The 23,802-nt window shown below is 47.2% G+C and overlaps 1 protein-coding gene across 1 annotated transcript in view; it reads right to left on the reverse strand.

The window, feature by feature from the left end:
* Positions 1–2,047: 2,047 nt before the first annotated feature.
* The window catches only part of traf4a (tnf receptor-associated factor 4a), a 39,733-nt gene continuing 17,978 nt past the window's right edge, over positions 2,048–23,802 (reverse strand). The window contains 7 exon segments of the mRNA XM_048265201.1: positions 2,048–5,108; positions 7,364–7,519; positions 9,080–9,203; positions 9,205–9,227; positions 11,887–12,048; positions 12,443–12,547; positions 16,760–16,811. Of these exon segments, the coding sequence (XP_048121158.1) occupies positions 4,452–5,108; positions 7,364–7,519; positions 9,080–9,203; positions 9,205–9,227; positions 11,887–12,048; positions 12,443–12,547; positions 16,760–16,811 (1,279 nt within the window). The 3' untranslated portion in view covers positions 2,048–4,451.

A 23,802-nucleotide genomic window follows, 5' to 3' on the forward strand; every position in this document is an offset into this window, starting at 1 on the left:
TGGCCAAACAAACAGCACCAGAAAGGGTAGAGCCATTGATACGCATGGGGGAATGTGGTTGTCTGTTAACCTGATAAAGTGGAGCCAGCTACAGAGTCATGTTACTTGACTTAAATATTTGCACAGTGCTAACAGAAAACTCTGTGTGTAAGATGTAAGATAAGGCAGTGGTACTGTGTGTGTATGCATGGGTGTGTGTAAATGTATGCATGTGTGTGTGTGTGTCGGACGTGCACGTGAGGCCCTGAGCAGCTCCATGTGTGGACGGGTTATCCTGGGCTGGGCTGGGCTCTGCTGGGTTGGGCACGTTTGGGTCGGGCCACGCTGGGCCGGTGGGTAATTACATGCTGCTATTTTCTCCTGCGGCGGCCCTGAGAGAGAGAGAGAGAGTTAGAGAGAGAGAGAGAGAGAGAGAGAGAGAGAGAGAAGGAACGTTTGTGACAAGCCTTTTGGGTCGTTCCACTCAACTTTAAATAACACGGCCTCTCGGCTACACTGAGTGGAAACAGAGCCGGGTCGCTGGAGGAAACGCACAGGGGGTGGGGGTGGGGTTGAGAGAGAGATAGAGAGAGAGTTAGAGGATAGGAACAAGAGAGAGAGGAGAGAGAGAGAGGAGAAAGAAGGAGAGTGAGAGAGCGTGTGTGAGACCGAGAGATGAGAAGCGGACAGTTAGGAGAGGGTAGGAAAAGAGGAGGAAGAGGAGGAGGAGAGAGATGAAGGGAATAAGAGAGGAGGGCAGAGAGAGAGAAAAAAGAGAGAGAGCAAGGAGAGATAGTGTGTGCGTGGAAAATGGACAGTCTTAGTCATCGCACTCAGAAAACTCTCACAGTTGAATGATGCCGCCAACCACACACTGGCAGAGCTCCCAGCAGCCTCATGTGAGCCCCAGAGACCTATATGGAAAAGTCATAATCAATGCTTTTGATCTATAATGAACTTTCTTTGAGGTGATTATACACCCACAGCAGATATACCACACTAGAACAGTTACAACATGTTTGTTTTTTTGGGGGGCAAAAGAGAGTTCAGATTCAGACTCAGTCTCTCATAATTGAAAGAGCGCCTGTCCTCCTAAGAGACCCCTCAGGAACTTTGAGGTAGGTGTGCACCCCCCCTTTTTTTTTTCTCTACAAAGGCCCTCCCCCACTCTCGGCGTCCAGAGAGAAAGCTTGCCACCACATCAAAGTGCCGTACAAGTCTCTCTCACTTCCTTTCCCTCTCTCTCTCCTTCCTCCCTCCCACTTTCCCTTACTCCCCCATGTCCCTGGGCATTCAAGAACTGTGTGTGTGTGTGTGTGTGTGTGTGTGTGTGTGTGTGTGTGTGTGTGTTTGTGGCTGCACTGTGTAGCTTTCTGCCTCCTAAACTGACCAGACAAAGCAAAAAACAAAGAACTTAGTCAAGTCCCGTTCAGGAGGAGTGCTCGCTGGCTGGCTGGCTGGCCGGCCGATCTGCTGACTCGGGCCAGCCTCTCAATTAAATGTTTCTCTTCTCCACAGCCACAAAGGGGACCATGGGTCCTCAAAGGACCGTCAGGCAGCGTGACCCCTCTGGCTGAGAAGCATCACTATTCAAGTCTACCCTCCTCTGTCTCCACTTCCAGCACTCGTCCGCTGCTCGTTCTTTGCTCAAAGTGAGGGAATGTGCTTGCGGTCATGCAGACAGAGCAATACATTTATATGTTATGCGGCGGTGCAGCGATGCATTTTCTTGACACTGCAGATGGGATGTTCCCTGGTTTGCCTTGCGTGCCTTTAGACCAAATAATAGTGTGTAAATGTAAACAGGAGAATTGTCAACAGTGGTTGTAAATATTTGTGGGGACAGCATTCTCACGGTGGAAGAGACACAGGGACAAAGAAAAAGAGAGAGAGAGAGAGAGAGAGAGAGAGAGAGAGAGAGAGAGGGACAGAGAGTGGTGGCATGTGACTGAAACTAGCATCACAAAAACAATAGGGTCAGTGAGTACCTGGTCCACACATGCCACACAGATTGTTGAGCCATGCAAATGTGTGTAGAACACCACAAATAAAGAGCAATAGCACAACATTATATTGACTGTATTTTATTATTTTAAGGGTAATTTTACAAGCAACCATGAGTTGACATTTTTTAAAAACACTTTTTTTCTTTTTTCTGCTCTTTTCTTCTGAGGGCCAATCGCTTCAAATCAAGCTTAGGCGATGGCTCCTTAAAATAAATACTTTTTAAGAGGAAATAATGCAGACAGAAACATCTGAGTATTTGAAATCCAAGAAAGCAGACCAAATAAAGTAAAGAGGGCAAGAAAATCAAGCCCAAACATCAATGAGAGATGACAACTCGTACGGGAGGCTGTTGAAGTTCCTAAGCACCACAACCTCCTGTCCACCGTCTTCAGAACTCCACACTTCGACGACATGTTGTATAAAACTTTTGCAAAATACAGTATCTTACAAAAAGAAAGACAAAAGAAAAAAAAAAAACATACAATGAAATCTCAGTTTGTCATAAAATTGTTGTAAAATATTGGCTGGTATCATTGCATGATCAAATCCCCAGACTTCCTTGTCAAGTAAAAAAAGAAAAACACCTCATGTGCTTCTGCCTTATCTCTCGTCCTCCAAAACAGCACCCCTCCCCTTGCCCCCCAAACTGTTAGTATTCACATATATTATATATTTATTTATAACATTTATAAACAAAACTCTGCCACCAGTCCATCTGCAATCTGATTGGGTGACACAGACAGTCATCTTTCATTAGGCCTCAGCCCCCCACTCCTTTTCCTAAGAGTCCTCTGCTTTAGTGGTGACCATGGTTACCAGCACCTCACTGTTTCAAGTCCCACCAACCCCTTGGAGTGGAGGGGCACCTTTTCAAAGTGCCAGCAAACACCAGCCAGATGAAAGTGAACACACAAACAAAACAAAACAGAATCGACAAACACATTGAACTTGAAATAAAGCTCAAATTCACTGCTCACAGTTTTACATGTGAAAAAAAAACAATTTGGTTCCATTGGTTGACAGTTTGTCCACTCCAAGAAAGAAAGAAAGATAGGAAGAAAGAAAGAAAAGAAGCCCTCATCAACACTACCACTGCTTCCAACTGTTGGAAGGGGGTTTCAAGAGTTCCAAACACAGGCCAAGAGTGACACTATGGAACTTTCTCCCGATATGTAAACAAACTCTCCATGGCTGCGTTTTATCTCTGCACTCGTTCACGTGTGTAGGTCCTGCTTTACACAGGACAATGAGTACGATTGTGTGTGTTTGTGTATGTGTGTGTGTGTGTGTGTGAGTTCCGACTCCCCCACACTGACTATATTTAGCACCTTTAGCTATCGTGGTCCAGGAACCTCCCCATCAGCCAGTGGAGGCTTCTTTTCTTCTTTTCAACTAAGGCCCACATGAACAGCTTTCAACTGTAACTCCTACTGCCTCAAACATGGAGTCAACTGGTGGCGTGTCTAATCAAAACTATAAGCAGCTGTGTGCCTGGATCTTGATCAAGTGCTACAGATTTCAAAATGCAATGGTGGCTCGAAAAGAACAGTAGTTAAATGGTTCTAAAGTCTACGAGGAGTTCAATCTGTCGTTAGACAAAGACAACAGGGTGGAGTTAGTTTGGCTTTCTAGAACTTTCCATCCAGTATCATCTTACTAGAGTGATGGGACATGGATAGACAAAGAAACGTTGTTTACCTCACAGTTGCTGTTAGTTCACTTAAAACGTTCGAACAGGGGGAAAAGAAAACACAAGGTCGTGAACTGCGGCACTGAGCACAAGGGTGAGAGAGGAGTGTGTAAATAAAAAAGGCAAGTGTGTTTCGAGTGTCCCTGTTGAATTCCTAACATCTTCGAGCCTTTTTCTTCACAAGCTTCAGGAGTGTCTCAGTCCGACCTCAGACAAGAAGCGTTAAACAAACATTCCGCTTAAGTGCAAAGACCGTACTGCTTTCCTTGCCACACTTCGCCTTTTGTTTGTTTGTTGTTTGTTCTATATTTATATCTGCATCACAGAGACAATAAAAACACAGAATTTCCAAAACAACTCTCTCTAGGCACTATTGATTTTTTTCCCCCAAGGCTTTGATGCAGATTGAAAAACAAAGTGTCAAAAAGCAATCCAAGGAAGGATAACGATTTTAAAACAAAAACGTTTCAGAGTGATGGTTCTGCAGACCAACCACTTCAAATCTCCTACATTTTTAGAAAAAAAAAATCACCAGCTTCTCCATCTGGACAGACGTAACCAACACAGACAACCTCCGAGTCCTTTAGGAGTGCTTCTGAGTGGGGAAGGTAATCTATAAAACAGAATATGCATTTAAGCACATCTACTCCAGTCTTCACCAACGGAAAAATAAAAAATCACAAAGAAAATAAAACAAACAGTCTTATCCATATGACTCTTTTGTGACTTCACATGACAGAAAATCGTCTTGGTTCTTCTTTTAACACGTAACAGCTCAGGTCATGATCTTCTGTGGGATCTCTATGGAGGCTTTGAGGAAGATGGCGTTGTCGCGGATGTAGTTGCGCTTCTTGATCTCTTCGTGCGAGATGAACTTGGGGTAGCCGAAGCCCAGCATGCTCTCGTCCATGGAGTCGCGGCTGCCGCCTCCTCCGCCCCCTGCGGCGGCGCTTGGCTTCTGGAAGTTCTTCCAGTTGGGGTCAGGGTTGAAGGTCTCTGTGATGTGCTGTGGTTTGGAGAGCGACGGGTCACTCTGGTCCAGGATGGAGAAGGTCACCTTGTAGGAGAAGGGCCACTCCAGCAGGTTGTCGTACTCGCCGGGCAGCACGCGGATGTAGATGGACAGGTGCGTGCCCTCGCCGCTGCCGTTGCCGTTGAGGAAGGCCGACACCTGGAGCTTGTAGCCATAGCGGTGCGTGTAGAAGGCCGGGCTGAAGAACTCGTGGTTGTTGCGCAGCTTGGCCTCCTGGAGCTTGCGCGAGTAGTCGCACAGCTTCCAGATGAGCACGCCGTCATGGCTGACGGAGAGCTCCTCCACCTCGCGCCGAAGCTCGATCAGCTCCTGCCGCTGGCGCACCACCAGGCTGCACATCATGGTCAGGTGCGACTTGGTGGTCTCCTCCAGGTGACGCCCGACCGCCATCTTGGGACACTGCAAGAGGAAGAGAGAGAAAAGAAGAAAAGAGTGAGTGAGGGCGTTATGGAACGGATATAGACCCTTTCAAGAGAGTTCCATTCTCAGCATCATAGTTGGCCCCACAAGGCTTCCGTTTTAACATTCCATATGTTATCTTAATGCAGAGGAAGTAGATTGGGGCCCAAATAGAACGTTCAAGCATTGTTTTTGTTTTTATTGTTGAAAGGGTCTATAGTCTAGGTTGGACTGGTAATCAAGCCGCTGTTTAGACTCAAAAAGGCTCCCTGTCAAAGAACTTGTCTATCAACTGCCCCAAATGCAGCTAGTTGGCCATCACCATCTTGTGACTCTGCAAGATACAGACTGAGATGTGAGTGAAGCCGTAGCAGCTCATGTGATCTCAGATGCACTGCAGTGCTGTCTCACAGTGCCACATTAACATCACATTAACATAACATAAGAACCATGCAGAGAGTCTGCAACACAATGCCTCATAGTCGGTAACCAGAGTATTAGGAACAAAACTTCAACGTCCCTCCCCACCATCCCAAAGAACTGAACATAAATATGCAATCGAATATGGCTGTGCAAGCACGCTGCAGGGAGTTTGTGGGGCTGCAGGCCGGTGAGTGTGCAGGAGAGATCCACGGCTCACTATAGTCCCATCAGCACCCGAAATTCAATTAGCTTTATGACACAGCACTGACTTCACGGAATGCCTTTGAAGCTGTTTTAAGTGAAAATCATTGTGAAAGAGAATAATTTAATTTGACCACTGATTTCCACTTAAGTTGAAAGGAAATAGACTCGGTCACCACTCTGGGGAGACTCCCAGGGAAAGTGGCAGCAGGGGGACATCAACTCGAAGGTCTTTTCCAGAAGAACAGAGCGATTGTCTGCGCACATTACTACGGTGGCCCGAAATCCTTCAGCAGATTCTCCAGCACAAGAAGGGGCCTTTATGAATTTAAACATGGCCGCCTCCTCCATAAATGATGGACTCAGCATCCCCGATTTCCTCCTTTTTCTCTCTTCTCTTTCTCTCATCCCTCCGGTTTGCAAGGAAGAACAAAGCTGATTGCTCCAAGCAGGAAACTAGCCTGCTTTAGCGACAAGAAAGTTTGGAGCGTACACACACACACACACACACACACACACACACACACACACACACACACACACACTCTCTCTCACACACACACAAAGAGTCTGTATCCGATTCACATCAAGTTAATGTGTTCAAAAATAGAATAAAAAATGCCCGGTCAGATCGGAAAAGTGTGACTCTCATTAAAACGGACCCCAGAGGCAGATTTCCTGCATTTTCCCTGTAAAGACAGTCATTGTTCCGTACAGCAGTTATGGCAGCTGATCCAGTAATTTGGGATGTATGTGCGGCATTTAATTCTAGATGCTCAATTACCAGCAGAATAGGGAAAAGCTGACCAATCACGCCTGACAGACTCCAAATGACAGTAACGAGACAGTAATCTTATCTCGTAGACATACTGTACTTTAAAGTGTCACTGACTGAAGCTTTAAAATAGAAAAAAAACTCTGAAATGTTTTTCTTATAACCACAACATCACATAGGAAACTTTAATGAAGTTTTCAATGATTTTACTGTAAAAAGTAAAATCCACTCCTCCAGATCCATGCCTTCATAGTGCATACATAGTGCTCTATACAATGAATAACTGTAGGATGGTTATTAGCAAGTGACAAGTGCACTACGCAGTGAATAAGTGGATGTTTTTAACGCTGCGGTCAGTGTTTTCCATCCTGTGTTGTGGCCTGATTGCTCACACTGGTGCCCACTGGCCTCTGCCAGCTGCCTGGTATGACCAGGACGTGAGGCTGAAAGACAGGTCAGTGCCTGTCACTGTCAGGGACGTGATGCCACTAGCTGGGTGGGCAGTGGAGCTGGCAGCCTGGCATCCGGGCAGTGAGTCAGTCCCAACGGGCAGGGGGAGGGACAGGGGACGGGGAGGTTTGAGGGGTGAAGATGTTTTGCAGTTGTCTGACTCATGACTAGCTGGCATCCTGTCTGGAATTCAGCCACGTGAAAAGAATTCCTCAGGACTCATGCCATTTTTTTTTAACCCACTGAAATGAAGCTGGTGTGAATACCGCTAGTAATCTTGTTGTCTTTCTTTAGACATGCTGCTGTTTTAAGTGACTAAAACAAAGTGGATTTAAGTGTTATTTCTTTGTGTGTGTGTGTGTGTGTGTGTGTGCGTGTGCGTGCGTGTTGCCACCAATGCCCTTACCCTGTGCTTGCAGCCGGCATCCTTAAAGGGGCATAGGACGAGGGCACTGCCACAGCTCTCCTTCACATGGTTGGCCAGGTCCTCACGGGCAATGTTGGGCGTGCCACACTGGTTGGGGCATTGCACGGGGAAACGGGGGCAGTGATACTGGTGGTTCTGTGTACCAAAGAGAAGGGGGAGAGAGAAATAGCAAGGTGAGGTGAGGATGAGGATGAGGAGGATAGAGCTGCAGTATCAACATTAACACATGACTTGACTGCTTCACCATGAATTTGTTTAGTTCTTTTCTCAGAAATAAAAATCGGATCACACGGAAACACTAAGGATGTACCAGCAGTGTGAATAAAACACCCTGTCGAGGGACTGCAGCATCTGAACATTATTTGCCAAGTTATCATTTGTTCAGATCCTTTTATAAATAAAACAGGATTGGAGAAATACAGATACACTGAGGCTGACCCAACACAATGAATACAACAGCCTGTAGCAATCAGCGGAATACAACTAAACTAAACATGTCACTAATTAGAGATGGCTAGTCTGGGCTTTTATAGCGCCACAAGCACACAGAGAAATTCCCCTTGGCCAATCTGAGAGCACATGGCGCAGTCATCAAGGTCAATTAAAGAGGCTCCCGAAAAGGACAGACACAGCAGAGGGGCAAACACCGGCGCCGGAACATGTGGGTGAGTGGACCGAGAAGTGAGGGGACCAGAGGAATCCCGCCGGCAGCGACGGCGTTGGTGACCTATGAGTCAAGAGGACTCCCCAACACGAACCTGTGAAAGGGATCTCCTCACAGGAACAGCACAGGCCACCAGGTGTCAGGGATTCAGTGTGTGTGTGTGTGTGTATATGTTAGCGTGCCCCCATGTGTGTGCATGTGGCCGTGAAAGAATGTGTGCTAGTGTGAGCGTGAATGTGTGAGCGTGAACACGTGAGTGTGTGTGAGAGAGAGCATTTGTGCCTATGTGCATATGAGAGGATATGTGAGTGTGTTCCTGTGTCCTGTGTGTGTGTGTGTGTGTGTGTGTGTGTGTGTGTGTGTGTGTGTGTGTGTGTGTTTGGGCACAGGTGGAGTTCGGGGGCGTGGGGACTTGGCCGTGCCAGTGGCGTTGGCAGCAGGCTAGCACGAGCGCTCCTGAGAGCCAGCGATCACATCCGCCTCTGCCCCGTGCCACCTCACTTGCACGGCCCTGAACCGTCATCATGCCACCCACCCACCAACCGCTGTGAGGGAACGCTGACACACTCTTATACTCACACACACACACACACACACACACACACACACACACAGGGCTGAGAGTACCAGCACATCAAAGTCCTCCCACACTAGGCATCCTCCCTCCTGCTGAAGTTTGTGTACAGCCTCAGCAAAGACTCAGGGGGGTCAAAAACATACACAAGACCGGCCTCCTCAAAGACAATCTGTGTTTGATAAGTTTAGCAAGTAGCAAAAGTTTTAGGCTGGTTGTTTCATGGACAAACTCCTAACAGTTATAGTGAAAGCAGGTGCATTATCTGTTGAGAACTGATGGCACAAACTGCCTCCCACTCGGTAACTATGATTTAGGGTGAAGGACACCTGCTATTTGTATGTGGGCTGAGAGACCAGCTGTTGAGATGTCTGAGGCAGCTCTCTGTGTGGGTCAGCAGGAGCTTGACACGACCTGGCATGGCGAGGTGTGGACTGGACTGGCGACGAGGACTCACCTGGATGGTGTCGAAGACGAACTCCTTGCCGCAGTACTTGCAGGGCTGCGTGCGCTTGGGGCACTCGGCCATGCTGTGCTGAAGGCAGCCGGCCATGGCTGACTTGTTCTCATTGGCACACGCCCCTGGGGCAGATGCCCTGGTGGTTCTGCAGCAGGGGGAGCGGAGAGGTGGAGGGAAGGAGAGGGAGAGAAGAGGGGAGAATAGACATAAAGAGGGGGAGTGAGAGAGGAGAGGAGATGAGAGATGGAGAGAAGGAGAGGGAATAGAGAGATAAAGAGAGGGAGGACAGTGAGAGAGGAGAGATAGCAAAAGAGAAAGAAAGAAGGGAGTGAAGAGAGAGAGAAGAGAGGAGAGGAGATGGAGACAAGGAGAGAGAGGGAGTGGATGGGATGGAGAGAAGGAGAGGGAATGCCCTGTGGTGGTTCTGTAGGGAAGGTGGAGGAAGGAGAGGAGAGAAAAGAGGGGAGAGGCAAAAGACATAAAAGAGGGGGAGTGAGAGAGGAGAGGAGATGAGAGATGGAGAGAGAAGGAGGGAATAGAGAGAGATAAAGAGAGGGAGGGACAGTGAGAGAGCAAGAATAGCAAAAAGAGAAGAAAGAAGGGAGTGAAGAGAGAGAGAGAGAAAGAGAGGGAGGAGATGGAGACAAGGAGAGAGAGGAGTAGAGATGAGAGATGGAGAGGAGAGGGAATAGAGAGATAAAAGAGAGGGAGGACAGTGAGAGAGGAGGAATGTAAAAGAGAAAGAAAGAATTGAAGACAGAGAGAGAGAGGGAGAGGAGATGGAGACAAAGGAGAGAGAGAGAGAGGGAATTAGAGATAAAGGGGGGAGCAAGGGGAGGAGAAGAGATGGAGACAAGGAGAGAGAGAGGAGAGGAGATGGAGACAAGGAGAGAGAGAGAGGAGTAGAGATGAGAGATGGAGAGAAGGAGAGAGGGAATAGAGAGATAAAGAGAGGAGGACAGTGAGAGAGGAGAGGAGATGGAGACAAGGAGAGAGAGAGGAGTAGAGATAAAGAGAGGGAGGACAAGAGAAGAGGGGAGAATAGACATAAAGAGGGGGAGTGAGAGAGGAGAGGAGATGAGAGATGGAGAGAAGGAGAGGAAATAGAGATAAAGAGAGGAGGACAGTGAGAGCAGAGATAGCAAAAGAGAAAGAAAGAAGGGAGTGAAGAGAGAGAGAAGAGAGGAGAGGAGATGGAGACAAGGAGAGAGAGAGAGGAGTAGAGATGAGAGATGGAGAGAAGGAGAGGGAATAGAGAGATAAAGAGAGGGAGGACAGTGAGAGAGGAGAGATAGCAAAAGAGAAAGAAAGAAGGGAGTGAAGACAGAGAGAAGAGAGGAGAGGAGATGGAGACAAGGAGAGAGAGAGAGGAGTAGAGATAAAGAGAGGGGGAGCAAGGGAGGAGAGAAGAGATAGCAAAAGATAAAGAAAGAAGGGATTAGAGAAAAGCAGGGACAGAGAGAGAGAGAAATGATCATTCAGGGTTCAGTATCCACACTAGAAAAAAAACACCATCTTCCACGTTACTGTTTTTAACCTTGGCTATTAAAAGCCACCCCGATTCAAATTGTTCACACAATTACATCTGTTTATGACTGAGGCACTTTCACAAGCTGCTCTTGAAATTAGCACAAAGAAAGAGCGCTGCTACAGACTGCGTGGTAACACGAGCCTGTCGCTTATGGCCTGCATGGTGAGCAATACTAGCATATAAACGTAGGAGGGGATGTATATTAAGAAACATGTGTTTGTGTATTTCTTCTTCAGGCATTTTCTTTCAGTAAGTCCCCCTCTCTCCATCTCTCTCTCAATCTCTCTCTCTGACTATCTCTTTCATTTGGTTTCTGTGTCCATTTCAATTCAATTCAAGTGTGCTTTATTAGCATGACAGATATTGTTTAATTGCCAAAGCATTTAAACACAAGCATTTAAACATCTCTCTCTCTCTCTGTGTCTGTGTGTCTCTCTCTACCCAGGACTCAAATCCATGATGAGGGCAGCGTTTAGCCTTTTTATTCGCACCAGTAGACTGACTGTGCGCCCATAGAGGGACTTTGTTGCACAGCACTTCCTGAAGTCAACATACAGTAACAAGTATGGCATTCATAGATGTGCATGTGTATACGCCTCTCTCTCTCTCTCTCACACACTCACGCACATACACAGAGAGAGAGAGAGAGAGAAAAGACAGTGAAAGAGAGAAAAATGTGTGTGTGTGTGTGTGTGTGTGTGTGTGTGTGTGTGTGTGTGTGTGTGTGACTGGAAAATATAATTTGGAGGGCAAACTCCAGCCGTTTGGTTTGCTTAAGGGTGTTGGAAGGGTCTTGGTTTGCTGGTTTGCTTAAGGGTGTTGGAAGGCAGCAAAGATTTTTAGCACAAACAAATCCATCCAACGGGTCAATGAGATCGCCTGCAGTGGAAGCTTTACAAAGTGCTTTAGTAAACGCCAGGCTACAACTCAAGCCAACTCACACTGGGCGTGTATGTGTTTGTGCTCACACTCAATATAAATCACCATTCTATTTACTTTTGCTCATTCTGGCTTTGGTGGCCTGCAACACGTGTGCCTGAACACACACACACACACACACACACACACTCACTCACACACACACACACTCACACACACACACACATTTATGAAAGAGTATAATATCTAACCATTATATAGGCAAATCAGCGCATCAAAAGAACTGCTCCCTATGAGCAACAGTCTGAAGATGAAAACCTTCCGACACCGAAGAACACAACACACACACACGCACGCGCACGCACACGCACAGAGAGGTGTGTTAGGGATGTACCTCGTAGGCCTCGCCAGTGAACTCGCTGCCGCAGAACTCGCACTTGACCTTGCGCTTGGGGCAGTCGTGCTGCAGGTGCTCGGGCAGGTCGCGGCGCGTCAGCTTGATGGCGCAGCGGTTGGGGCAGGGGATCACGTTAAAGGCGCAAGTGGAGAAGTGACCCTAAGGGGTGGGGTGGGGGAGGTGGAGAGAGAGGAGTCAAAGGAAGATAGAACAGAGGTCATTAAAAATAAATAAAACATGGTCATACACACAAGAGAAAAGGAAATCACCTCTACGTGCTCTTACATGACGGTAAGAGGCAGAACACTCCAGTTTTTACAGCATGTATGAGCAGAGAGGTGCTTTTAAGAAATGTATGAGTGAGAGAGGAGACATAGAGGGAGGAGCAGATAGACAGAAGCAGTGAGGAGAAAGAAAGAAAGAAAGAAAGAAAGAAAGAAAGAAAGAAAGAAAGAAAGAAAGAAAGAAAGAAAGAAAGAAAGAAAGAAAGAAAGAAAGAAAGAAAGAAAGAAAGAAAGAAAGAAAGAAAGACTGGCACAGGCCCCAGACTGACCTGCAGCTGTTTCATGGGTCCACTCCAGCGGCAGCCCTCCTCACTGTGGATGCACCGGATGGCTAGAGCCAGGATCTGCTGTTCCAGCTCGGGGTCAGGATAGATCTACACCACACACACACACACACACACACAAAGAAACAAAAAACAAGAAACAAACAGTCAAATACTAAATACTTTTAGTACACTGTAGCAGTTGTACACACAGTAACACACAGTAATACAGAGATGAAGTGGGTGCATTGTGAGTACTGGACTCTCCCCATCTACTTTTAGCCGAATGTGCAAAAATATCTGCTTACAAGAACAGCACTAAATACTATGTGGATGATCTATATATAATCCATTTACACAGTATTTTTAGAGGTCTGCACTCAATGAACGTCCTTGTTCTCTGTACAGTATAAACCACCTCTGGAAGATCCACACAGGAGATCAGCTGTGTTCCAGCTATCCAGAGAATTTGGTTTATTTGGTCAGAGCAGCATTCAGCTGTGTTTAAGGTCTGAGAAGACGTTTCACTGAGATTGCAATGGTAATAACGAGGGATCCAGCACAAGGTCCACTGATCTGGCCTTGATCTAGCGCAGGTCTGTGTCGGACCCTTTCCAGTGAGCTAAGAAGAGAGGATGCTCGATACAGTCGAGCCTGACTAAACCCCTGCATTCTTGTTCACTGCTTTAATATTAAAGCCATGAATGTGTGATGGGAGAGAAGACTGGAGACAGTAATATGGAGATTGTAATAGGAAATGGTTAGATAGATAGATAGATAGATAGATAGATAGATAGATAGATAGATACTTTATTGATCCCCAGGGGAAATTCAAGAGAAGGGCATTGCATATTCTGCTCCTATAGTCCACCATGATCAATATATGACTGAGGTGCTTCATGATCCAATCAAGTCAAATCCTCCGGTGCAGTGATAAGAAAAGGCGGGGGGAGATAGCAGTGGGGGTTAGTGTAGGGGTGGGGGTGGGGTGGTCTGGGGGAAGGGGTCACTTGGATTTAAAGTCTCTCTGATGATGTAAGAGCAGGCCACACTATACGCCTCGCTGGAAACAATTCTCCATCTCCATGAGCCCTCACTGTGCAAGACCAAACCAACCCTTTCCAGCGTGCTATGGAAACAGTGATCACGCAGAGGCCACCCAAGACACTCACTGGGTGATTCTGGGATTGGCCATTTACTTTCCAGAGCCAGTAACTAAATGAGAACTACAACCGGAACATGACGCCACTAACTCAGTCTGGACCAGATCTGGTCTAGTGCCGGCACGGATGCCTCGGAACCCTTGTCAGATAAGGGCTAGATCCGTTTCACTTCGATCTCTGGCTGGGCAACCTTCAGTGAGCCACTCTTAGGTTTATTTAGGCCTGTTGCGTCAGCCTTTCCACACCAGAACGCCGTGGAGAACAGTGGTCTGACCATGAAGGTACATGGCGACACGAGTGGTCGATGGATTTGTATTGAAGCCGGTTAGCGGATTCCTGGCCAAGGTTAAGAGTGCAGTGAGTAGTTCAAGAGACTCCAATCAATAATTGATCAAGAGCAGGCACAGACAGTGAGGCTATTTTTAACCTTGAAAAAATCTCAAAACACAAAACAGCCATGTATCCTGTTTCTCCTATATCGGTAAAGTAAGAAGAGCTGTCTTGTATTGGAGGGCACCTCCTGACCTTAATATCTCTGCCACACTCGACTTTGATACCCGCAATAAGATTTCTTTTTTTTTTTTTTGCAGAGGATCACGTGTGCTGAGGATAGGGGGTGGGGGGGTGGTGGAAGATGGCAAATCCTCTAAAACAAACCCTCACACTCCCACATTGTTCTGTGGGGTGAAATCTGCGGAGAACCGCCGTAAAGACCTTTTAATAACGACGGGCCCGAGCGGATCAGGAAGGTAAGCTGCTCAGAGACCCCAGGCCTGGGTTTACGCTGTCTGCTCGCACAAAAAGAGAGAACATTTTCAAAACAGCCAAGTCAAGTCCCTCACTCACTACTGGGACGCTTCTTCAGAGGCTCTCAATACTGAGGGGGAAGGCTGGCCTTAGCAGTCAGTGACAGCAGGAAAGGCTTGAGTGTGTGTGTGTGTGTGTGTGTGTGTGTGTGTGTGCTTGTTCTACACGGGACAGTCTCAGAAGACTGGGAGGTGTGTGTGTGTTGGAGGGATGTTCCCATGGTGGTGTGCATGAGAGAGAGCAGGGGGGTAATTCACAGGCTTGTGTGTGGGTGGCCTTTGAGGCCTACAGTAAATAATGCTTTGTGACAGGTGTCCTGTCAGTGCTGTGTCTTCAAAGTGTGCTCTGTGTGTGTGTGTGTGTGTGTGTGTGTGTTTCTGGTTCTCAGTACAAATGTGTGAGTATGTAATTTGGAGTGTGTGTGTGTATGAGTAGTTGTGCATTACATACTTAAAAGTTTGTATCTCACATACTTGAGTTTGTATCTCACATACATGACATGCACTGTGCACGTGTTCGTATGTGTGTGTGCACATGTGAGTATGTGTGTATGTGCCTGTGTGTGTGTGTATGTGCCTATGTGTGTGTGTGTGTGTGTGTATATATGTGCCTGTGTGCGTATGCGTGTGCTTAAATGAGTGTGTCAGCATGCCATCGACTCAAACACTGCATGCGTGCACGCTTAGTAACGTGACTTAGCCAGCCTCGCTGTCCAGTCTCTTGTTTGCGATGCTTCACTGCCCCTCTCTGCCATGTAGATCTACCTTGCCCAATGACACATGGGCATGTCTCTATTAACGCTACAAAACAGTCAGATTTGATTGCAGCGCAGCCCCGAGATATTAAATGGAGCAAGTTCCACATTTTCTACCACTGTCATTATGATTTAGATTATGTCTACAGCCATGCCATTTTAACAATATCTTCATAAGTTTTACAAAAGCCTATCTTTGTGGTATTGCATGTACAATAACAATTGAACCTAGTAAAGACTACACAAAAATCTTGAGTGTGTTTTGAAACTGTACAATGGTGCCAAAGGAAATACAGATATGCAGTAAGCTCCTAAAGTATGCTATGGACTAGCTCAGATTGTATAGTGTTGGAGTGGTGTAACTGAATAAGTGCCATCCAGTAATTGAAAGTGTTTTTTCTGTCATGGTTTGTCTTGATAGCTGGTAATAAATTTCAGGCAACATCATCGCCAATGTTTTAGCATCGAATGGCAGAACGTAACGTCTGACAGGGACATTATTCTTCTCCAAACACAGACGACCATCTATCTTTCCCTCCCATGTAATCTGAATAAATGCACTGAAAATAGACAGAAAGAAACAGATGGGGCGAAACCCAAGTGGAGAAGTTAATTAAAAAGATAAGTTAGGGCACCAGTGAGTGGGGAACATGACAAGTGACCTCACAGACGGAGCGATATGCGTTTTCCCAACAAACGGGCCAGGCAGTTAGTGATGGCGGTTTCAGTGTTTGCTTTTCCCGGTCACGTTTATCAGATTGACCTCGCACCCACCTTGTTTTTTCAACCATGAAAGAGCCACGTTTTAGACTAAAAATGGCAGCCGTGTGTCTGTGGACAGCTTGAAGGCTTCATATTAACTTACACTCCATCAACCACCCTCTGAAAGATGGCGTGCTTTTCAAAAACAAAAATAACTTTTGGTCATGTTTATCATCAAGCTCTGCCCAGTGACATTTTACCATCCGAGCACTTAGATTGGGAGCAAGTTATTGTTTTGGGAAAAATCTTTAAGGGAAAAAACAACCAAAATATGAAGGGAAAAAAACACAAATGATTCACTCTCACTCCTTCCCGCACTCTCTGCCCTATCGTCCTCTCCACTCGGAACGGGATCTGACATTCCGAGGGGGGGAGATGACAGCCCTGGGGTTGTTTGTTAGCGCAATTAGCCAGGCTCATTGGAGCAGGGCGGCTAATAGCCATGGTTCTCGTCCCAGCTACCTAGAGGCCCCCAGGGCTGAGGGCTGAGACCTGGGCTTGGGGATGGCCTGGCGGAGGGGGGATTGGGGGGGGGGGGGGGGGGTTGCGATCCACCCCAGCCTGGCTGCTGTTTATAGCTTATGGTGATGTTCATTTCGGGTGGCATTTGCCTCAGCATTAGTCACTGCTGTGGAGCTTTAGCAGATGGAAAACATGTTTTATGTTGTTTTGATGTTTTCAAAATAAATTAAGAAATAAAAAAATCCAGCATAGCGTCTATTGGTGGAGATGGAGGTAGAGATCATGTATGTACCCCCATATTTTGTTTGGTGTTAAGAATTTGATGGTGTTTGGAGAGTAAAATAAGGCAAGTTAAATAAAAGTGGGTCACACTACCTTGGCATAATCAAGGGGTAGTTGGTCCTCTGGGCACTTGAAGACGCCCTCACTGCAAAAAAAGAGAAAGAGAAACATCAGTCACAGTCCAAGAGGAAATAGCGGCAAGTCATTTACCAGTGCATTTACCTCAAATCATAGCGGTTATGGCACTGAATTCTACACATCTTTCAGGCTTGCGTCAGCTGTAACCATTATCAAAAGCAGCTTTATTTGAATGACAGTGCCACACCCACAACTTTTCCAAGTCCGCCCACACCACATCACCCAGATATAACCCTGTGTCTGTTAAAAAATAATCATCTCTCTCGCGAGTGTGTATAACATTTTTCAAGGACGTTATATCTAACGCTCTCAACCTCTTCCTCTTAAGGAATGTGGCTTTCACACAGTGACACATGGCCTGTCTTTTGAGTATCCACTCTCTATTCTATTTCTATTCTCTGTCATTCTATCCTTCTGCCTCACTCACTCTGTCCGGAATTCTTGGGTTTTGTTTTCTGAAGGGCACAGAGCCGAGAGGCCGAATGGAACAGTGAACGTCTGCCTGTCGGCTTGGCTTACAAAACACAGGACTTCCGCCAGCTTGTCCTTTGTACTTGGCTAACCTCTTCTAGGAAATATTGATCGCTTGTTTGTGTGTCTGATGGGCAAAATTCAACCCTGCCCACTACTGGGTTGCTCGCTTTTTATTTTGATTTTCAACTCTTTGAAAAGAAAAAAAACAAAACAAAGATAACCGTTGTCATCACATGTTTCCATAAACTAAGTAGAGGCACCATGGAATTGACTGGAAAGGTCGTTTTAGGAAGAGACCATCTGAGCACCCAAAGGTGCATTTAACGTTTCATTACGTTTTATTACTGCATCCCTGCAGACAATTTAGCCAATCAGAAGCGCCAGTCGTGGCATGAAATATTCACAGTGGTGAATAATAGATGTGGTCTGGGCCTTTGGGAGGTTTGGGGATAGAAGAGAGTGCAGTGCAGAGTGCATGAAGAGACCTCCATAAGTCTGAGGTAAAAGCAGTAAAGGTCACCCCTGAGTCTGTCAGTACGAGGCAGTAATGGGAGTCCTGCTGTGACAGTGCAGACGAGTTCAGGTACCAGACAGAGACGAAAGGAGGAGAAGGACAGGATAGGATAGATCTGAATTGCTACTTCAGAAGTGTGATTTTGAGGGGTCATTTCAGCCCCATGATGTCCGTTTATATACAATGTCGCAGCACATACAGTAGGCACTGTGACTGGGAGCTACCCTGTCCTTGCCATGTCACCTGTTGTAATCTTCAGAGCCACATGAGATGCAGTCTAAATGCAGGCTAAATGCAGGCTAAACGAAACTACTGCTGTAGGAAACACAATCTCGACATTGTGCTACAAAGTGTCCCAATGACATTGAGGCCATTTCACCTCAATAGCATTTTTTTTTTTTTGCTCGGCGGTGGGCAGGGACTAGTGAAATAAAAATAGCCTTATTGTCTTGAAGAACCGTGGACCTCTTTCCTGGCTTTCTAAGAGTCCCCTAAGAGGGAACGGAGAACAAAACCACAGCAGAACGCTGCACTTTTCCTAACCTCCGCGGTTCTCCCCTCGGCCCCAGCCCAGCACAACTAAATAGATTAAACGGGGAACGTAGAGTGGCCAGAGAGAGCCGTGGCTCCTCACAATGTCCCCATTGAGGAGAGTCCTGCAGGCCCCTAATCTTAAGGGACGGCTGTCACCTGACTGACCATGTGATGTAGCAGAAAAGTGAAAGGCGAGGTGTGGGGAGGGTATCGGGGAGAAAAATGCCGCGGAGGGAAAAAACATGTGGGCTGAATTCCTGACGAAGTAATTCCATGTTTCGTTGATAGGGTTAGTGTGTCAGTAGGACTGAGGGAAAGGAATTCAGAACCACAGCGGCGGCCTCCTGAAAAGAGGGTCAGTCAGTCACCAGGGAAACGGCGTAAGGATAGGATACAAAACACATGCCAAACACAATAGAACAAAACCAAAACAAAACAAAACAAAACAGGAATCGTTTCCTTATGCATTGTTCTAGCAATTGATGTGAATTTTGGGGTGCTGACAACACTTTTCATGCACTCCATGCAAATGTGGAATGAAGTTCTTTGAACTCTGCATAACTTTGAGCGGTGGGTAAAGGGTAGAAAGGCCAATGAAACAGTTTTGACATCCTGGGGTAATCTGAGCACAAGGCGCAATGGAGGAGGAGGAGGAAGAGGAGGAGGAGGAGGAAGAGGAGGACTACAGCATGGGCAGGACTAACGGCTCAGCCTTCTGGCTGCTCCATCCATGCAAAGAGAGAGGCAGTGAGTCAAGGGCCTGTCAGAACGATTCCTTCAAGGATGGAACACACACACACACACACACACACACACAGGGATAGGGGCTGAGATAGAGTACGAGAAAAGACACGTACACAGAGAGAAAGGGAAAAAAAAAAAATCAAACAAGAAAGAAACAAAAGCACAATAAAGAAAAAAAAGAGTAAATAAAAAAAGAGGCCTACTGTACAGAGACAGGCAGGCAGCAGGCAGACAGTGGCCCACAATCACACGTGTACACGTCTCCTATAGCCCACACTGTCCCTCACACCAGCCTCTGCTGCCACTTACGTGTGTTGGAGTAGAGGCTCCCTCTGAGTGTGTGTGTGTGTGTGTGTGTGTGTGTGTGTGTGTGTGTGTGTGTGTGTGTGTGTGTGTGTGTGTGTGTGTTTTTACTTCAGCGCTACAATGACTAGTGACTACACCACCAGGAGAAATGTGTCCGTCTGCCTTGACATCTCCTTAAGAGACAAGGCTCAGACTTCAAGTACATGTACTCTCACACCGGTATCTCCACGCTCTCTGATAGCCGGCGGTCAAGTCAACAAGGTTTCTTTTTTTCTCTGTCTTTCTTCACAGGGAATAGGAGAGATCAAGGAATTCAATCACAACATTAAGAGAGCAAAGAGACAGCTCATGTGGTCTCTCTGTCTTTCTTTCTCTCTCTGTTTCTCTCTCTCTTTCTCTCTCTCTTTCTCTCTCTCTTTCTCTCTCTCTTTCTCTCTCTCTGTGACAAAGCATTGCTGGAAGACCATCAAAGAATTACAACATCATGGTGGTCCAAATAGAGCAAACTCATTACCTTAAAATAACAACACTAAAATGATCTCAGGGACAGATCTCTCTCTATCACACACACACACAGCATCTGACTGCAAACTGGCCTGGCAGGGTAGGTCAGCACAGTCTCTGGTTAACATAATCACTGCATTAAAATTTCAGAGGACCCCCCCCTTCTCAAAATGCAGGCTTAGGCTCCGCAGCTGTTGGGCGGCTCAGGGGAGCAGCGTGAGCCCTCGGCCCATGTGCTGGAGCGGTGACTGGGGCAGGCAGACAGGAAGCGCTGGGCTGGCCTGGAGGAGGGGGCTGGAGGAGGAGGGGAGGGCAGGAGGGGAGAGCCTGAGGGGCAATTAGACTGTACGCCTATGTCAGTCAGCGTCTGTCACACACACAGATATATATGGAGACTATTAGAGACACTTTTGTACACACACATGAACAGACGCAGAGACAGATGTACACACACAAACACACAAACATGCACATACACACGCTGACACACATACACACACCACACACACACGGGTCCTGCATGATTAGCCCTCTAGCTATTATAGTGGGACAACAGCGCCAGACTCGTCTCCCCAATTAGGGAGGGGTGGGTCCCTGCTCGTTTGAGAGTGAAAGAGAAGGGAGGGGGGGTGCCCCCTCCCCTCCACTCTAAAATCCACTCCTCCTCCTCCTCCTCAAGGCCTGATTAACAGGCCATCTCTTTCCGCCTTGGCACACATTCAGACGGCAATCACAACACTGCACTCATACAGGCCAGATGATCCCTGGCAGGCTCTCCAGGTGATGACCCCACCCCACCGACCCCTTTCAGACCAGCGAGCCCCTTTGAGTTTAGTCAGCACTATAATCATGCATGACATGGACTATGTTATGGGGGGGGATTTTGTTATTTTTTGGCTGAGACAATCTCTCTGTTGTGGGTAGCAGAAGTCGGATGGCCCCATGTGACACTGTGTGTGGAAACCTCAATTCATGTAAAAAAATGGATTACCCCACAATGAGCCCAAACAAAAAGAAAAAACCCTTAAATATTGTCCATGGCGGATCCTCACACTCGCTGGCTCTTTGACTCTGTAATTCCATGCCTGTGCTCCCGGAGTGATTAGAGAAAACAGGAATGCTGTTTCATCTCAGCAGGAGTCCCCCTTAATCCCACAAATCCCACGTTCTCTGTGTGTGTCTCTCTCTCTCTGTGTGTGTGTGTGTGTGTGTGTGTGTGTGTGTGTGTGTAATTCCCATTTTGCTCTCCCACCTCCAGTTTTCAACACTAATTAGAGTGTAACGACTACGCTACCTGGCCAACCGCTGTCGAGGGAAGGGCCTGCCAGGGCTCCTGCTCTAGTTACTGACTCATTCCCATCCTCCTGCGAACACCACCAGTCTGCTATTAAGCACACCGACAACAGACAACCCTGATAAGCATCATGCACACAGATTTGGAGTGTCTTCAGACACCTATTCTCTGTCTTTAAATGGGATGATCTGTGAGCACTGTGGGTGCAAAGGGGTCCAAAGCAAACAGAGTGCATGTGTGTGGCTTTGTCCTCAACAGCCTCCTTTTGTTGAGCTGGACCTCCTTTATCAGTGTCTACTTGAGCGATTGCTGTTGTCCTTAAACACCTGAGGGGGAACACCCTAGACCAAGATGAGAGTTGGTGTGTGTTGGTGTGTGTGTGTGGTGTGTGTGTGTGTGTGTGTGTGTGTGTGTGTGTGTGTGTGTGGCGGGATTCGAGAACCTCAGCTACACCCATGAAACTTGATTCTCCATCTAAGCAGCCAAGCAACAGCATCCACCCAATCTCTCTCACACACACACACACACGGTTCGGTTTTCAGTCTGGGAACAAAAGAGAGGATCGCTTCTCCTCCTCCTCCTCCTCTTCTCGAGTGACTAGGAGGGAACGAGGGGGGGTGGGGTGGGGGAATAACAAACCTCTCTGGCGTTTTCCCCTCCGAGCATCGAGCATGACATCACTGACAGCACGCTTGATTACCTCTCCCCGCTCCGACCCCGCACATGCTACCGTCAAGCCGGGGCTGGGCCGAGAGCGGAGCGCGAGATTGAATGCGTCTGAAAATGCCACTTCCCCCTACTTACACAGGCTTATGTCAGCACTGACCCTGCTGACCTGTGCGCGAGTGGGAATAAATTATAAGGACAGACTGCTCATAAATCCAATCATATCCACTCGCCACAGCCGTAATGCTCTCAGTGATGGAACGCCGTGAGTAGAGTCTCCCTGCAGCGGGTTGCAGGCCCAGGGGTTTGACAAGGTGACAGCAAGGGGGAGCCAAGGACAGGAGAGAGAGAGAGAGAGAGAGAGAGAGAGAGAGAGAGAGAGAGAGAGAGAGAGAGAGAGAGGAGGAGGAGACAGAGATCCTGGTCAACACACACCACCCTACAAGTCTATGCTCCCCCCTCCCCATCTTCCTCCTCCATTTCATTTAGTGCAACAACAGTGTTGACACACAGACCAAAATGATGGAGCCAAACGGTGTATTTTTCTGCCTCACCACACAGAGAAATGCTTAGCCACCGATTTAGATGGCTGCTTGCCATTCTGCATTTTTCCTTCCTTCCTTCCTTCCTTCCTTCCTTCCTTCCTTCCTTCCTTCCTTCCTTCCCTTCCCTCCTCCCTCCCTCCCTCCTTCCTTCCTTCCTTCCCTCCCTCCTTCCTTCCTTTCTTTTTTTCTTTTCCCTTTCAGACTTTAGTTTTACCAAAACAGACCCTGTATGATGCAAGAAGAAGAAAGAGAAAAGGCACAGGGTTTCACATGCACAAGGCCATCTTGCCAGGTCCTCTCTCTCTCTCGCTCTACACACACACACACACACACACACACACACACACACACACCTCCATCTCCCCCTCGTGCCATGCTGTCTCTCCCTTGGGTAGAGCAGCTTCTCCTCTGCTCGGATGAAAGGATTTATTTCGTTACGAGGCCACAAGGAAAGAGCTCTGAGCCTGAAGACCTCACAGTGAGACAGAGATGGATTGCACATTCATGCTATATAGAAAAAAAGTGCAACCTCAGAAACAGGGGGGGGGGGGGGGAGAGAATGGCTACATAGGTTTTCTGATGAGCCTCTTGTGGCGAAGTTCAAAACACCAGCAACAGCTCTCAATCCACACACACACACATGGGTGCCACATCAAGACCAGAGAGATGGGGTGTGAATGCACTCAGCGCAATCATAACAAAAAAGGAAATCAGGAAATTCCTGCCATCATCTGGACTCATTTAATGAACTGGGATGATGAACTTCAGGGTTAGCCAGGGCGGTCCTGCACTGAAATCAGAAACAGTCTGCAATAGCAACACTCTGTGTGCTCCTCTGTAACAATGGCATGCAATGGTTCTGCAATGGTTATACAAAACACAGTACACCATACCACCATCATAGAGAAAGTGTGTGTGTGTGTGTGTGTGTGTGTGTGTGTGTGTGTGTGTGTGTGTGTGCGCGCATGTGCATGTATGCACATATGTATGCCACTAGCATTTTGTCTCAGTGTACACACGTGTTACTGTGGTAGCCTGGACTAACATGGCTTGTTAGTGACCAGCAGGCTGTGTTGTGACAGCCACCCTCTTCTCTGCTACTCTGTCACCATGCTGACATTTGTTAGCATGAGCCATCTGCGCACTCCGTCTCGGTGACCCGCCACACTAAAAGGTTACTAAAATACCCGGGCACTTTTCAGAAATGTCAGCTTTTATTTAGCGGTGGCTTGCACTGGGAGGGATTTCTGTTTTGGGGGTGAAATGTCTCCAAGCATTTTGCATAAATATCAACATAATGTTTAAGTGCTGTGTGTGTGTGTGTGTGTGTGTGTGTGTGTGTGTGTGTGTGTGTGTGTGTGTGTGTGTGTGTGTGTGTGTAAGGAATTTCAAAGATAAGCTGTGTGTGCTGAGTCTT

This window comes from Alosa alosa, chromosome 15 (assembly GCF_017589495.1).
Source record: "Alosa alosa isolate M-15738 ecotype Scorff River chromosome 15, AALO_Geno_1.1, whole genome shotgun sequence".
Classification (NCBI taxonomy): domain Eukaryota; kingdom Metazoa; phylum Chordata; class Actinopteri; order Clupeiformes; family Clupeidae; genus Alosa; species Alosa alosa.